Below are 12,992 nucleotides of genomic sequence, written 5' to 3'. Positions count from 1 at the left end.
ACTTCTCGTGGGCTTGCGCGACCTCTTTTTTGGTTTCGTCTTTATTGAGTTCGGGGAACTCGGGGCACTTTTTCTCTTCTTTTCATCTCCCTGCTTCGGAGCAGGGGACTTGAGAGGCACATCCTCATCACCGGATGGAGGCCTCATGGCAACATCTTTGGGGAGACCTACGAAAGAAAACAGAGCCGATAAGAATACAACAGTACAAGGGGAAAATCAAACAGTATTGAATCGGAGGAGAAAACTTACCATGGTTGCGGGCCTCCCATCGACCCTTCGATAATTCCATCCAAGCACACTCGGAATATGGTCTCTGTGATACCAGGCCCTTGACCCATTCCTTGAGTTTAGGAACTACGTCCGGCACCTGGGCCACAACTACAACACCAAAAACATCAATAATGAAGAAGATAAGAGGAATAACAACAAGATTAAACATTCAAGGCGAAGTAATACTTACGATTTGTGTTCCATTTCTTAGGAAATGGCATGTATTCGACAAGGATCAGGTCCGAAGTCTTTATTCGAACAAGTTGGCCCATCCAACCTCGGTCCCGAGCCTCGTCTATACTCGAGAACAGGGGCCTTGCTGGACCGGCGAGCAAGCTTGATCAGCCTTTCTCGATAGAGTTAGTGACTGTAAAGACGCATAAGGTGATCGAGGGTGAAGGGACATCCCTCGATTTTGCTTACGAAGAATCGGAGTAGAATCACTATCCTCCAGAAGGAAGGACAGATCTGGCCAAGGGTCACGCTGTACCTCTTGCAGAGGGCGACGATGATAGGGTCTAAGGGACCCAACGTAAAGGGGTAAGTGTAAACACTTAGGAAACCCTCCACGTGGGTAGTGATCGATTCCTCGAGCGAAGGTACTACCACATGCTTATCGACCCAGTTGCAATCCACTTTAACCTTGGTAAGGAGATCATCAGTAATTGTGCATATGTACCTCGAGACCGGTTCACATCGACCCAGTAGCGAGGAGGTCTTTTCAATCTTAAAATCAGCAACAGTAGGGCACCCTGTCGGAACGAAATCCTCAAGGGGATATTCCGCCGCAGCTCCATCGCCGGTGGGCCGTGATGAAGAAGCGGACTCCTTTTGCGGTACAGTCTTAGAAGTTTTCGCCATTGTATAACAGAAGAAAAGGGGATTAGGATGGTATGTAGTTTGCTAAAAGTTCAAGAAATTTGGGTGCAAAAGTTGCAAAGCAAAGGGATTTTTTAAAAGAAACAAGAGTAGGAGGATCTTTGAACGTAAAGTTTGAATAGAGGAAGGTTATAGTACTTATAGCTTGCAGGTGACGGTTCAGAACCCATGGTGGCCGACCAGCAACTGATAGGCATATAATACCTTGGTAACTGGACCGACGGGACGTTTCGATATCCATTTGTTGCTTACGTCATAATCAGGTGTATTAGTGACATCCGTCGCTTATGTCATGGCCCATCGAGACGGTGCTCGAAAGTTCATATCGTTTCTCGTCATCTTCTCCTCAAGAAAGGAGGGGACTATCTGTATACGGTCAAAACTGGGCTTGCCCTTTATGTGATTAATCGAGACTGGAATATGATAGGTCAAGATTCGACCTCGTGTTATATCGAACCATGATGCAAAGTTAGATTGTCGAGCTCGTCACCCACAGACCGATCAAGATCTAGGTCAGCCAAGATCGAGACTAAGCAAGATAGAGATCGAGCAAGATCGAGGGAAACTTACCGAACCAAATAACGGAAAGCCGAAATATCCGCAATCGGGCGAGGATCACGGCAGAAATCTCGGCACGTACTAGGAAGATGCCGATTAATTAGCCATTTCTTACCTTATATAGAACTATATCAAGAGTAGGACTCCCCTACTATATAAAGGGGGTCTGATCATTTTGTAAAAGACATCATATTCACGCAATACGAAACAATATACTGTCATTTTCTAGCTTTCATTATCTTGTTACTCTGTTCATAAGTCAGTTGAAACATCTTTTGTTTCAAGGGTGACTGAACTCGAGGGCCAAGGCTATTCAACTTATGTGGTTTGCATTTATTCTTTTATCGTCAATTTCAATATTAATCTATTTTCTTAAATTTGTACCAAGTTATATCACGTATCCTTAAAACCGCGTATAAATTCAATTGTCATCCGTTCTTAAGGATAAACAATATTACATACTAGTTCGAAAGTGCCTTGGATGGAAGTCTCATTCTCAAATGAGACATCAATCCAAATTTGTGGAATGATACCCAAGAGGGCACTAAGAGTTCAATCGACAACAGTGTTCAAGGCGCTTTAAGTTTCATGATTGGCGCATTATGCTCTGATATGTTGAATCATTTTCACTTTTGGCAGTCAGTGATCACCTTTTAAAATTGTCCTATGACCCATGCCTGTGTTCTTCCATGTGTTTTTCCCTTCTTCCAAGATCATTATACCAGGGATAAATCTTTGGTTCGTATAGTGGGAAGCAGTACTCTTCAAGATTTTGAGCTGGCATCTAAGAATTATTTATATCTGCAGAGAAGAACTATGACCTACATGTGTGCTTGTGGGACTATATATTTGAACATCCTTCATCAATAATGAGGAGCAACACGTATATACTCTGATTTTTTATTACCGTGGTATGACCAACTTGCGTGTACCTCAACTAGTTCCACGAAATATTTGCTATCTCCCACCAGCACAAATACCAAATAACTCTCTTGCATAGTTGGGGAAAAACACTTTTCCTGCTGAACGTTCCATCAACTCAACTTTTCTGGTGGAATAATCTCAAATATAAGTTGGACCATTAAAGTAGTAAGGTATCTATCTTCTCTTGTATCAAGTATTTACATCAAAAATAAAAATATTCTACTAATTAAGAGAGAAAATACACCTACAATACTTGTAATTTATTGGTGTTATTTAATATATTTTTGAGTGATTATGCCTGGACACCCTTCAACTATTTTTTACACGTGTTTTTGCAACTTTTTATAGAATTAGAAAAAACTAATAATCGATGACATGAGTCACTGCTATTCACGGTTTTCAAATGTATATGATCCTTACTGTTCACAGTTTTCAGATTACATTCCCAGCACGTCTTAATTGCTAGAATGTCACATTGTTTCCTCGCCTTCCAACAATGGTAGTAGGCAATTAGGCATTGTAGCTGGAGTTTTCTTGTTTCCCACAAGAAGTCTTAAAAGTGGAAGGTCTTAAAAACAATTAGTAGGATATTGGAGACTAGGAATAGGATAAGAAAAGACTTCAGAATCTACATTAACAACTGGAATCGGAGTGACTAAGGAGATATACAACAACACTCTAACGCAAATACTCAAAATGCTCCATGACTATTTAGCGCTCGCATTTGGTGCCATACAAACCTTAAAATGTGCGAACGAAAACCCCAACTTTATCCAGTTAAAAAGGAATTATCATATAACATTGAAAGTCATTTACCTTTTCTTTATGATTCTATGCTTGAATGAGTAATGCACGTCATTAAAGTAATGAGAATAGACAGTTCAAAGTCTATTATCTTTCCCTTTACAGAACCAAATATAAAATTAGGAAGGGTTTATGCAAAATGCACCAAAAAAAAATTGAACATCGAAATAAAGTAATGAAAGTTAAAAGTTCCCCCTCCTCCCACGGAGGGCTTGCGAAAAGGTAATACCCAAACGATCTAGCATTTTTTTGAATGGCTTTTAGTGGGATGAAAGTGGAGCACACAGAAGGGCTTTCAATGTCAGGTAGTACAAAAGAAAGCAAAATATGAATCCACATTGAGGGCCCTCGATTCAATTATCTGATAACATCCAACACACAGTAATCCAAAAGTGAAGAATTTTAAATTCCATCATCATTGTTTTAGGAGTAAGACACATGTCTAACCCCACACCCCCAATCTCAACTATTTAACTATATATTTGAGTACCACTCATTTCCTATTTTACTACACAAAAAATTAACAGAGAGAGGAAGAGGAAAAAGTGCAATGATGGATAAAGAATTTAAAACAAGAATGAAGAGAGGATTTTGGAAACCTGAAGAGGACTTGATATTGAAAAATTGTGTGGAGACTCATGGAGAGGGAAACTGGGCCACCATTTCTGAGAAGTCAGGTATACTCGTAATCACTTAGCCTATAGCTAATTGTAACTTTGTAATATTTGGGCAATGGTCTACTAGAATGCCGACATCAAAGAGTTTAACGTTTCAATATCTGTCTTAGGCTTAATGAGGAGTGGTAAGAGCTGCAGACTAAGGTGGAAAAATTACCTGAGGCCAAACATCAAGCGAGGAATGATGTCAGAAGATGAAAAGGACCTCATCATCAGACTCCATAAGCTTCTTGGCAACCGGTCACTGCTTTCCCCTCTGCACCTGATTTCCTGTTATACAATAAGAATGGTGAATTGATTCTTCTAGCTACGCTTGCTTACCTCAAATCTTCTTTCGTACAGATGGTCGCTCATTGCAGGTAGGCTTCCTGGAAGAACAGACAATGAAGTAAAGAACTTCTGGAACACACATTTGAACAAGAGGTCTTGTAGAGGCAAAAAGAAACATGTGAAGTCCAAGGAGGCGAACAGTCGCAGCCCACTGGGCAAAGAGAGTCAAGAAATTCCTGCTGAGACAGTAAGCAACAAAGAAGTGGCGGCCAATTCAGTTTTAGATTCATGGATAGAAGAAATGCAGGATTTCAACTGCAGCTTACTATCACCTCTGTCAATGAATAACGTGCCATTCCTTGAAGACGAGCCTTTTATCCCCATACTGGATGACATTGTCTTGCTTGAAGCATTTACAAGCACTGGCAAAGAAGCGTGGAATGAGATTCAGCCATTCCTTTAGAAATTTGTGGTAGTTACTCTATTGCATCCTTCACATAAGAGCACAATTTCCAGTAGTGCCAAAACAGGTAACAACTCCCATGCTAGGGGTTTCGGATCTGAGCTTGTGCTTCATCCTCTTAGAAAAGTGCATGAGCTTACTTGCGAAACCAATTTATGCATGTATCAAGAGTTCAAAACGATAAATCTCCCTTTTTCTAGGTATCAGCTTCCTCTACTACTGCCAATTCCAACAAGTGAAAGAAAAGTAATGAACTGGCTATCAGCATTCCTAATTCAAAAGATAGCTATCTGGTTTTCAATTCTTATTCGCATTGGTGAAGCAACAAAACTTAAAAAAAATCAATTTAAAGAACCATGAAATAAGATTTCAACGTAAGGGTCTAAAAATGGTGAAAAGGTGAGAGGAGCTAGTGAGTGCTAGCAAAAGAAATTTAATTCTGATTATCTGAATCCATATATACTCTGTGGAAAGAATATCACACTGATAACAAAGGTCATATGTCAAATCTAAGATATTTGAATCCATAAGAAGCGGTTACAATACATCATCATCGTCCTGTTGGTAATACATTGAAGTACCCTCAAATGGAAATGAAGGTGGAGTTCCAGGAGGAATGCAAGCTTCACCATTTTCACCGGCACATATAAACAAAGCCTCAGCTTCCCTGAGGGTAGCATCCAGGTCAATATGACCACTTAACTCATTGATAAATTTCAGCAGTGTGTCGAAATCCATCTCTTCTCCTATTATTTTACTGCGATATCTTCTCAGAATTGCAACACAGACATACAGATGTAGATGCTCACTCAAATAATGTGTCCATAAGACCTCCCACAACCGCATTGTCTTCTCCAAGTCAAATTCCCTGCAAAAGACTAGGTATCAACTAAAATGAAATCAAAGTGTCCGTTTAGTGCAATTTGAAGTAAGACGGCCTAAACAGAAAGTAACACAAGAATTGAGAAAGGATAGCTGCATCAACGACATTCAAATTACTAAAACATGCTAAAACTATAACATTTTTGCCGATGTGCAATCAAGCATTCTTTTCTCTCTTTGTCTTCTCTTTTCTTCCCATCCACAGAGAGAGGGATGCTGGGAAGAAACGGTGCACATCCATAAAGATTTATGCTTTAAGGGACCACATATCGTGCTTCCTTCGGAGAGAAATGTAAATATGGATTTATATAAGTCAACAAAGGAACCTAGCAATGCCATTGTCTTGTAGTTCTGGGAAATATTCATAAATGGAGGCCTTCTTTTTGGGAGGCGTTAAATGAAGACGATATCTAATAAAGTTAGTTGAACCTCTAGACATGTTTCTTTAATAATCGTGAAATCCCGGGTCACTGGCGCACGGTTCACAGCTCCGTGGATAATGAGTCTGCCCCTCTACACTTCTTCACTTAAATACCATGGCCTTGGCTGCAACAGAGTTTGAACCCATGACGTGAACCTAATCCACACATCACGTGTTACGCTCTTACCACTAGATCAAACTCTAGACAATAATAGGTGCAATAGAACATTTATATGTATGATTAAGGTCCAAGAAGAAGTGGTTATCCAGGTGAACAAGAGAAGGGATCATTCACTTCAGCTCCCAAGGTGTCAAGTGGATCGTTGAAGGATCAATGGAGAAAAAGAACAAGCTGTCATGTGCACGCCTAAGTTGCCCCGACATGGCAGTTTAGGTGCCGCACCCATGTCGACACCACACTAGTATGGGTGTGGGTATGGGATCCGTACCAGATCTGGTCAAACAATTTTGGGTGCATTGACCATGATGGATGGAAAAATTTGAGACGAGATACAATCTGATTCACGAAAATAGAACCAAAACTAGGGTAAATTTGAAGAAAATAGCATACCTTATCTAGGAAATCAATCCTTTACTTATTTACAACTTGAGAATAAAAAAGAAATCTACGCTTTACAAGCTATACGTAAGTATTCCACAAAATTTCTCGTAATTTATAGATATTTTTATAATTTTATTATTTTGAATTATTTTTAGCCGGATTCCTGCACCCATATCCGTATTAGGATCTGCATCCCCGAATCTTAGAATTTACATCTAGAAGGATCCGACCTCTAGATCTGCACCCGTGTCCGAGCAACTTAGGTACACGCCACACCAACAACGTAATATACTAACATGGGAGTAAGCACTCAACAGGGAGACGAGAGCTCATACTTCCCAGCATGAAATAAAAGAGAATTAAGTCTTGGATTTGGCTAATCCACGTATCTCAAAATCTCACAATGGTCAGAAATATTTCAACAGTATTAGTCATATTCATCAGCAAAATCTAACTCTTTTTTTCTTATAAGTGCATTAGCATAGTCTAACAGAAAAATGAAAACAGTACAAGTTTGTTTATAAGTAGAACGCAGAGAAAATCTGTCATACACAAGCGCATCATATGCTGGATGCAATCAGGGCACAAAATTATCAGGAGTAAAACTGCTTGCCTTTTGAATTGTATAAGAACCCAGCGAAAGCAAAAGAAATAATTCAAGCAGTCCTTCTGTTTGAAGTAATCATGCAAAGGGTTGTCCAATAACTCCACCAACTGCATAGCCCAGTAATTTTGCATTAGACTTTTGACAGCAGACTTTATGCTTATCAACCAGATACTGTGAAATTTACAAATAAAAAATCTCTTACAACAGAAAAAAGGGTATGAAGGGATGGAAACGTCAGAGCTTTTAAGGAAAACATTTAGCAGCACTGTCACACATTAGCCATAAAATGATTCATTTCTTAAATAGTCAGCCATTTTTAGGTGGTCATTGGAAGGATATATTTGTCTGACACCTAATTCTTCAATCCCGAAATTTTTCCTGCCCCAAAAGGAGTCTTACATTGCTTCATGGCCTACCATAGAGGTTATAGCAACAGTATGGATTTCGTCAGCAGTTAATGGTGGATCATTTGATGTTCTATTCGCAACAAGAAAGAGCTTTTTCTGTTTAGCATGTATCATAGCATGCTATAGTTGTGTTAATAACCTCAGAATAAGGAAGGAAACAAAAACTAGGATACTTTTATGCAGAAACAACGTCCTCTCTTGCATTGTCCCATTACAAGTAAGTTGTGGTCATGTGTTCAATTGAATTCTATATTCTGTATATTTTTGGTGTTAATGCTTTAATTGACTTCTTCGAGCCTTTTAAGCCTTGTGTAGCTTTTATTTTTTGAGCACCTTAAGGTAGCTACTAATAGACGGTTTTATCCATGAAACAATAATAAAAGAAAAATATTGAAGAAAGGCAGTGTATTCTATACCCAAGAAGGCAAGAACGAAGCGTCGCTGAGGTACACAAAGTACAAAACTGAATAGTGAATACAGAAAAGCTGGGGATGGGATGGGAGTTGAGAAAATGGCAAGGGAAAAGATGGAACCACACACACAAACACACACACACACACACACACATAGAGAGAGAGAGAGAGAGAGAGAGAGAGAGAGAGTAAGATGACTTACACATACACACACGCATATACATTTATATGTATATGTGTGTGTGTGTGTATATATATATGAGAGAGAGAGAGAGAGAGAGAACACCAACCAGATTTAAGGGTAAGATAACTGGATCCAGGTTTGCGCTTGCCCCTCTCAGCCTTAATTGAAGCAATTATCGAATCGGCAGATGATCCCAAACCTTTTCTACCAACCAGTTTTACCCCAAGCTTCTCTGAGAGGAAATTCAGCCTCACCTCATCACCCCCTCTGACCTCTCTGAGTTCTAGGGCTTGCTTCTTGGATAACAGGGTATAAACATGAAGCTCTTGCTGGTTATTAAAATGGGACTGAAGCTGCTGAAAAAGTGACTTATTAGAATGATGTTGCTCAGTCCTCGTCGCATCATGATTTGTCTTTTGTGATCCATTAAAAGTCACCCTCAAAATTGCTGCTGACTTATCGTCAGAATGCTTTCCAGCAAATATTACAGAAAAGCTGCCAAATTCCAAGTCTGGCTCCCTAAATAAATCCTCAAGAAGAGAAGCATAAGAATAAGCATTCTTTGATGGTTTTTTCTCAACCTTCAAATGCGATGTTCTAACACTAGCATGGTGGGCCATGTTTGCAGCTTCTCTAAGTCCAGTAAGAAATGCTCCATGCATAGTGGCTGGATAGCGCCTAGTAGTGGCCTCACCAGCAAAGAAAAGTCTTCCTTCCCCCACAGTTTCTGCTAAAATGTCATAGTCATCTCCTGATGCCCCCACTGCAACATTTGAGTAGGAACCGAAGCTGAACGGATCACTACCCCATCTTGTACAGACAGTTTGGATGGGCTCTGGGACTTCAATTCCTTGTGGTTCATATATACCTGATCATAATGCCCAAAATCTCATTACTAGATTAGCTCCATGACTATAAGAAACATTGATACTACGCATCATGAACCAGAAACTTTGAAGAGGGCACTAAGTTTTGTCTTTACTAAATTGATCCATATTCAAATATGTATGCCTACTCAGCAGCAAAATAAAATGGCAGGCGATGAAATCAACTCTCAAGTATAGAGTTGAGACGCGACATTAAGAGGTAAAACTAAAAGATTTCTCTCTTCTTCCAATATGTTTCTCTAGTGTTCCCCTGTTTTAGGGAGAGACTGGAAGCTGAACAAAGCAACATTACCATGTAGGGGTAATCTATTTTCTTTTCTACTTTAAATACTATAAGCTCTTTCTTTTGTTGATAGGTAAACAAAGGCTAGTTCTTAAAGCAGTATACACATAAGCACCCTTTGTCAAAATTCCATTATCATCTACTCCTTGAAGTTGTCATCTCGAACCGAGATAATTTTTTCGAAAATTTTCATTACTCTATAATATCATATAACCAAATATTTAAAACAAGAAGACGTCTTTATTATACTACTGATACAAGTAGAGATTATGGCTATCTATGCAGGTGCTTATATTCCAGAGCTTCTCACGTCTCAAACAAGACAATAGATAAATGCTTCAAAATGAAACTCACTGAATATGAAATGGTCATGGCACAATACTCTTTCAATAGCTTAACTCTAGACCAAGATAAGATGAATCCACTCCTAAAGAAATTCTTTCTTATTTTTCTGTTCACTACCTTAAGAAAAAGAGAAGAAGAATAAGACTTTGGTATATAGAAAGCAAAGTTACCATGGAACACGGTTTTTACCTCTTAAAATATGAAGAACTTTCGTCACTGCATCAGTAGGGGGCATGATCTCAAACTTGTGTGCAGCTTCTCCAGCGACTAAAGCTAACAATAAGGGCCCACCAGCAACTGTTGCGTAGCTAAAAAACAGAAAGAATTCTCCCCGACTACTAGAATCATCAACAACATGACCAAACATATCAACATTGGTGTCCCAAAACACACATGGGAAAAGCATTGCAACCTTATTTAACAATCCAAACCCCAATCTTTTTATTGCATCCAATTTCCGTTGAGGCAATTCTGGGATGAACTTGATAGAACCACTCTTCAAAACTCCGAGAGGAACGGTGCACAATGCCATATCTCCCTCGAATACTTGGCCCCCAGCAACAACTTGCACACCTCCACTACCATAACGAATGGAATGCACAGTTTTTCCAAAAATAATAGGCACATTTTCAGCTAGTGCCTGAATTAATCTTCCATTTCCACCGGGCAAAAAACAGTGATCCCCTCCCATATCATAGATGTCATCTTGGTCCCAAAAAGCCAAGGAAAGATTAGAAAGCAAACCTGCATTTGCATATTCCAGATTCGCCAGATGCCAGTTAAACAAGCTCATCTCCTCATCATTCACCGCATCACCCAAAACCTCTCGGAAAGTCTCCAATGCCACTCCAAGAGAAACATCCTGAGAAACTTCTTGCCTGAACTTGCTTGCCTTATCCAAAAGCCTGTTATAAGCAGCCTCCACCTTTTGATCCAAATCCTTGTCTACTGGCTTTCCATCAGCACGATAGAGCGGACATTCACCTCTCACCTTATGAAGCGTATATGATAACTGCCGTGCCAAGATACCAAGCGGATTCCCTAGAGTACCTGTCAAAACACTCCCTCCTAAATCAGCAGCTGCCACCTTATTCCCTCCTTCCATCTTTTTCGTATACACCCTTCCGCCTGCACGCTTTCTTCCCTCCAAAACAATAACCTTAAAGCCAAAAGACATCAGCTGCCTCGCAGCTGCCAACCCAGCAAGTCCTGCCCCGATAATAATCACTCTACCCTTACTTGGCTCAGCTAAAATCCTCTCCTTAATGGCCGGCGCAACCCCAAAATTAACATACCCACGTGATACCAAATAGTTATAAGCAGAATCCAATAACCCATAAAAATTTTTAGGTATAACATCAAGAAACATATCTTTTGTCACCCAATGCGACACATTTTCACGCCATTTTGTAATAATATGATTTCTGATTAAAATGTAATTAAGCTGTTCTATCCCACCAACTACAGAAACAACCCCAGCTTCAATTTCATCATCAGTTAACACGTCAGCTGGAAAACCAGCAGATAATGCAATTAAGGCCTCAGAAGTTGAATCTTTGTTTATACTAATAATCTCATCAGAAACAACTTGTGTTCTTGCACTTGAGCTACTACCAACATCAGAATTAAGGTTTTTATTCGAAAATTTGGAACTTTTTGTTCTTTTCTTCTTGGGGGTAGAGAGGGGAAGAGAATGATTTGGGGTTGAATTGGAATTGGGATTAGGGTTGGGGTTAGGGTTTGGAATTGAATTGAAATTGGGAGTACAATTGGGGTTAGAGTTTGAGTTAGGGAAATGAATTGGTAATTGGAGGAGATTGCTATTAGTGATATAAGGGGAAGTTTGATGAGAATTTTGCTGATCCATTACAGTTGTGTTTTCTGCAACTGTTCCAGATTAGCGAGAGGAAGAAGAAAGGCTCAATCTGGAGAACGGGTGATCAGATTTCTAATATATTCGGGTCAGGCGAGCTGGGTTCCGGTTTTTCGATTCTTGGTCCGAACCAAATGAAGAATAAAGAAAAGAAGAATTAATATTAGTCGTAACCTCAATCGCTTAAATTAAAAATAGGTATAATTTATATTTAATATATATATATATATTCATATATAATTAATGTATAATTTATATATATAGCTAAAAAAATATTAACAATGAATATGACTGCCTACTTGTATAAAGATAGAGTTATTGATTTGAAATATTGATGTATTTTGGAGGTATAAAGAAGGTGAAAAAAAAACAAAGGAGAAAAGACACAATTTAACATGGACAATTTTAAATTAAATAACGAGATTATTTTAAGATTAAAATTGACAACACACAAGAATATTACACGTGAAGTATATCTCTGAATTTTTTATGTGTGAAGTTTATATGTATATAACTATTTACATTAACCACTTAACTTGACAAGTTGAAACTTTATTTTTGCTTTCTAGACGATATATTAAACTTATACAGATAATACTGTAAGAAATAATCAAAATGATGAGAAGAGTTGAATTTTTTTACCGTAAAACCTAACATAATGAACTGAGACAAGATAAAATAAGTGTAAATAAAATAAAAATGAAGCGGAACTATCTTCTTTATTTATGTACTAGGCTAAGAACTCTATTTCCTTGAGCGACTCTTGCCATACTAGCAAGTTTTCTTCATGTTTGTGCCTAGTGATACAACAACCTTATAACATCGTGTCATTTGAACAAATTTTATTAAAAAGAACATCTTTCCTCAATAAAATAAAGTTGTCTTTTTGTAGTAAATAAGTTGGATATTTAGATTTTTATTTTATTTTCACGACTTTCAATTTTTTATAACATAACCTTAATTTTACATGCACACTAATATTTTTCGTACATCACTCATGGAATAAAGACTTTTATTTATAGGTGTAGGATTTCTTTTATGTTGTAAACAAGACGTTAGTATGGTAATAAACATGTGTTAATATGAGTTGTGGATTATTTAGTCAGAAATAATTAGGTGGATAATAAGTAAATGATTGAAAGAAATAAAATTTAGATCAGGGGAGCACATGAATTAGTGGTAATAAAAATATTATGACCACTTTCTAGTTTTTATAACCACTAAGAAGGATGAAAGATTACACTTTAATATTAATTTTTAAAAAAATGTATATCTCTAACAGA

General features: G+C 38.3%; 3 protein-coding genes across 3 annotated transcripts; 1 reads left to right on the top strand and 2 right to left on the bottom strand.

Moving 5' to 3' along the window:
- The first annotated feature begins 3,468 nt into the window (after positions 1-3,468).
- LOC109215394 (transcription factor MYB82-like) lies at positions 3,469-5,048 on the top strand. Its single transcript, XM_019379458.1, has 3 exons — positions 3,469-4,112; positions 4,223-4,352; positions 4,455-5,048. Exons 1-3 carry the CDS (start codon positions 3,986-3,988, stop codon positions 4,843-4,845), a joined length of 648 nt encoding a protein of 215 aa, XP_019235003.1. The 5' UTR covers positions 3,469-3,985; the 3' UTR covers positions 4,846-5,048.
- A 210-nt stretch (positions 5,049-5,258) lies between these two features.
- On the bottom strand, positions 5,259-7,476 carry LOC109215397 (TBC1 domain family member 15-like). The gene is made up of 2 exons (XM_019379460.1): positions 7,324-7,476; positions 5,259-5,713 (listed from the first exon to the last, which is right to left on the bottom strand). The coding sequence occupies exons 1-2, from the start codon at positions 7,446-7,448 to the stop codon at positions 5,383-5,385; spliced, it is 456 nt and encodes a 151-aa protein (XP_019235005.1). The 5' UTR covers positions 7,449-7,476; the 3' UTR covers positions 5,259-5,382.
- A 1-nt stretch (position 7,477) lies between these two features.
- Positions 7,478-11,798, bottom strand: LOC109215392 (protein FLOWERING LOCUS D-like). Its single transcript, XM_019379456.1, has 3 exons — positions 10,026-11,798; positions 8,422-9,189; positions 7,478-7,488 (listed from the first exon to the last, which is right to left on the bottom strand). The coding sequence occupies exons 1-3, from the start codon at positions 11,701-11,703 to the stop codon at positions 7,478-7,480; spliced, it is 2,457 nt and encodes an 818-aa protein (XP_019235001.1). The 5' UTR covers positions 11,704-11,798.
- Between the last annotated feature and the right edge of the window lie 1,194 nt (positions 11,799-12,992).

This window comes from Nicotiana attenuata, unplaced genomic scaffold (assembly GCF_001879085.1).
Source record: "Nicotiana attenuata strain UT unplaced genomic scaffold, NIATTr2, whole genome shotgun sequence".
In the NCBI taxonomy this organism is placed as follows: domain Eukaryota; kingdom Viridiplantae; phylum Streptophyta; class Magnoliopsida; order Solanales; family Solanaceae; genus Nicotiana; species Nicotiana attenuata.
The sequence above is the reverse complement of the archived record's forward strand: the minus strand, read 5'-3'. Positions and strand labels throughout refer to the sequence as shown.

Excerpts from the sequence above, each read along its gene's own strand:
- LOC109215394 (XM_019379458.1), top strand. The coding sequence starts at position 3,986 with ATGATGGATAAAGAATTTAAAACAAGAATGAAGAGAGGATTTTGGAAA. Across the intron at positions 4,113-4,222 it reads CACCATTTCTGAGAAGTCAG|GCTTAATGAGGAGTGGTAAG; the intron begins GTATACTCGTAA and ends TATCTGTCTTAG. Across the intron at positions 4,353-4,454 it reads CATAAGCTTCTTGGCAACCG|ATGGTCGCTCATTGCAGGTA; the intron begins GTCACTGCTTTC and ends TCTTTCGTACAG.
- LOC109215397 (XM_019379460.1), bottom strand. The coding sequence starts at position 7,448 with ATGCAAAATTACTGGGCTATGCAGTTGGTGGAGTTATTGGACAACCCT. Across the intron at positions 5,714-7,323 it reads GTTCTTATACAATTCAAAAG|GGAATTTGACTTGGAGAAGA; the intron begins GCAAGCAGTTTT and ends AGTCTTTTGCAG.
- LOC109215392 (XM_019379456.1), bottom strand. The coding sequence starts at position 11,703 with ATGGATCAGCAAAATTCTCATCAAACTTCCCCTTATATCACTAATAGC. Across the intron at positions 9,190-10,025 it reads AGTTCTTCATATTTTAAGAG|GTATATATGAACCACAAGGA; the intron begins GTAAAAACCGTG and ends CATTATGATCAG.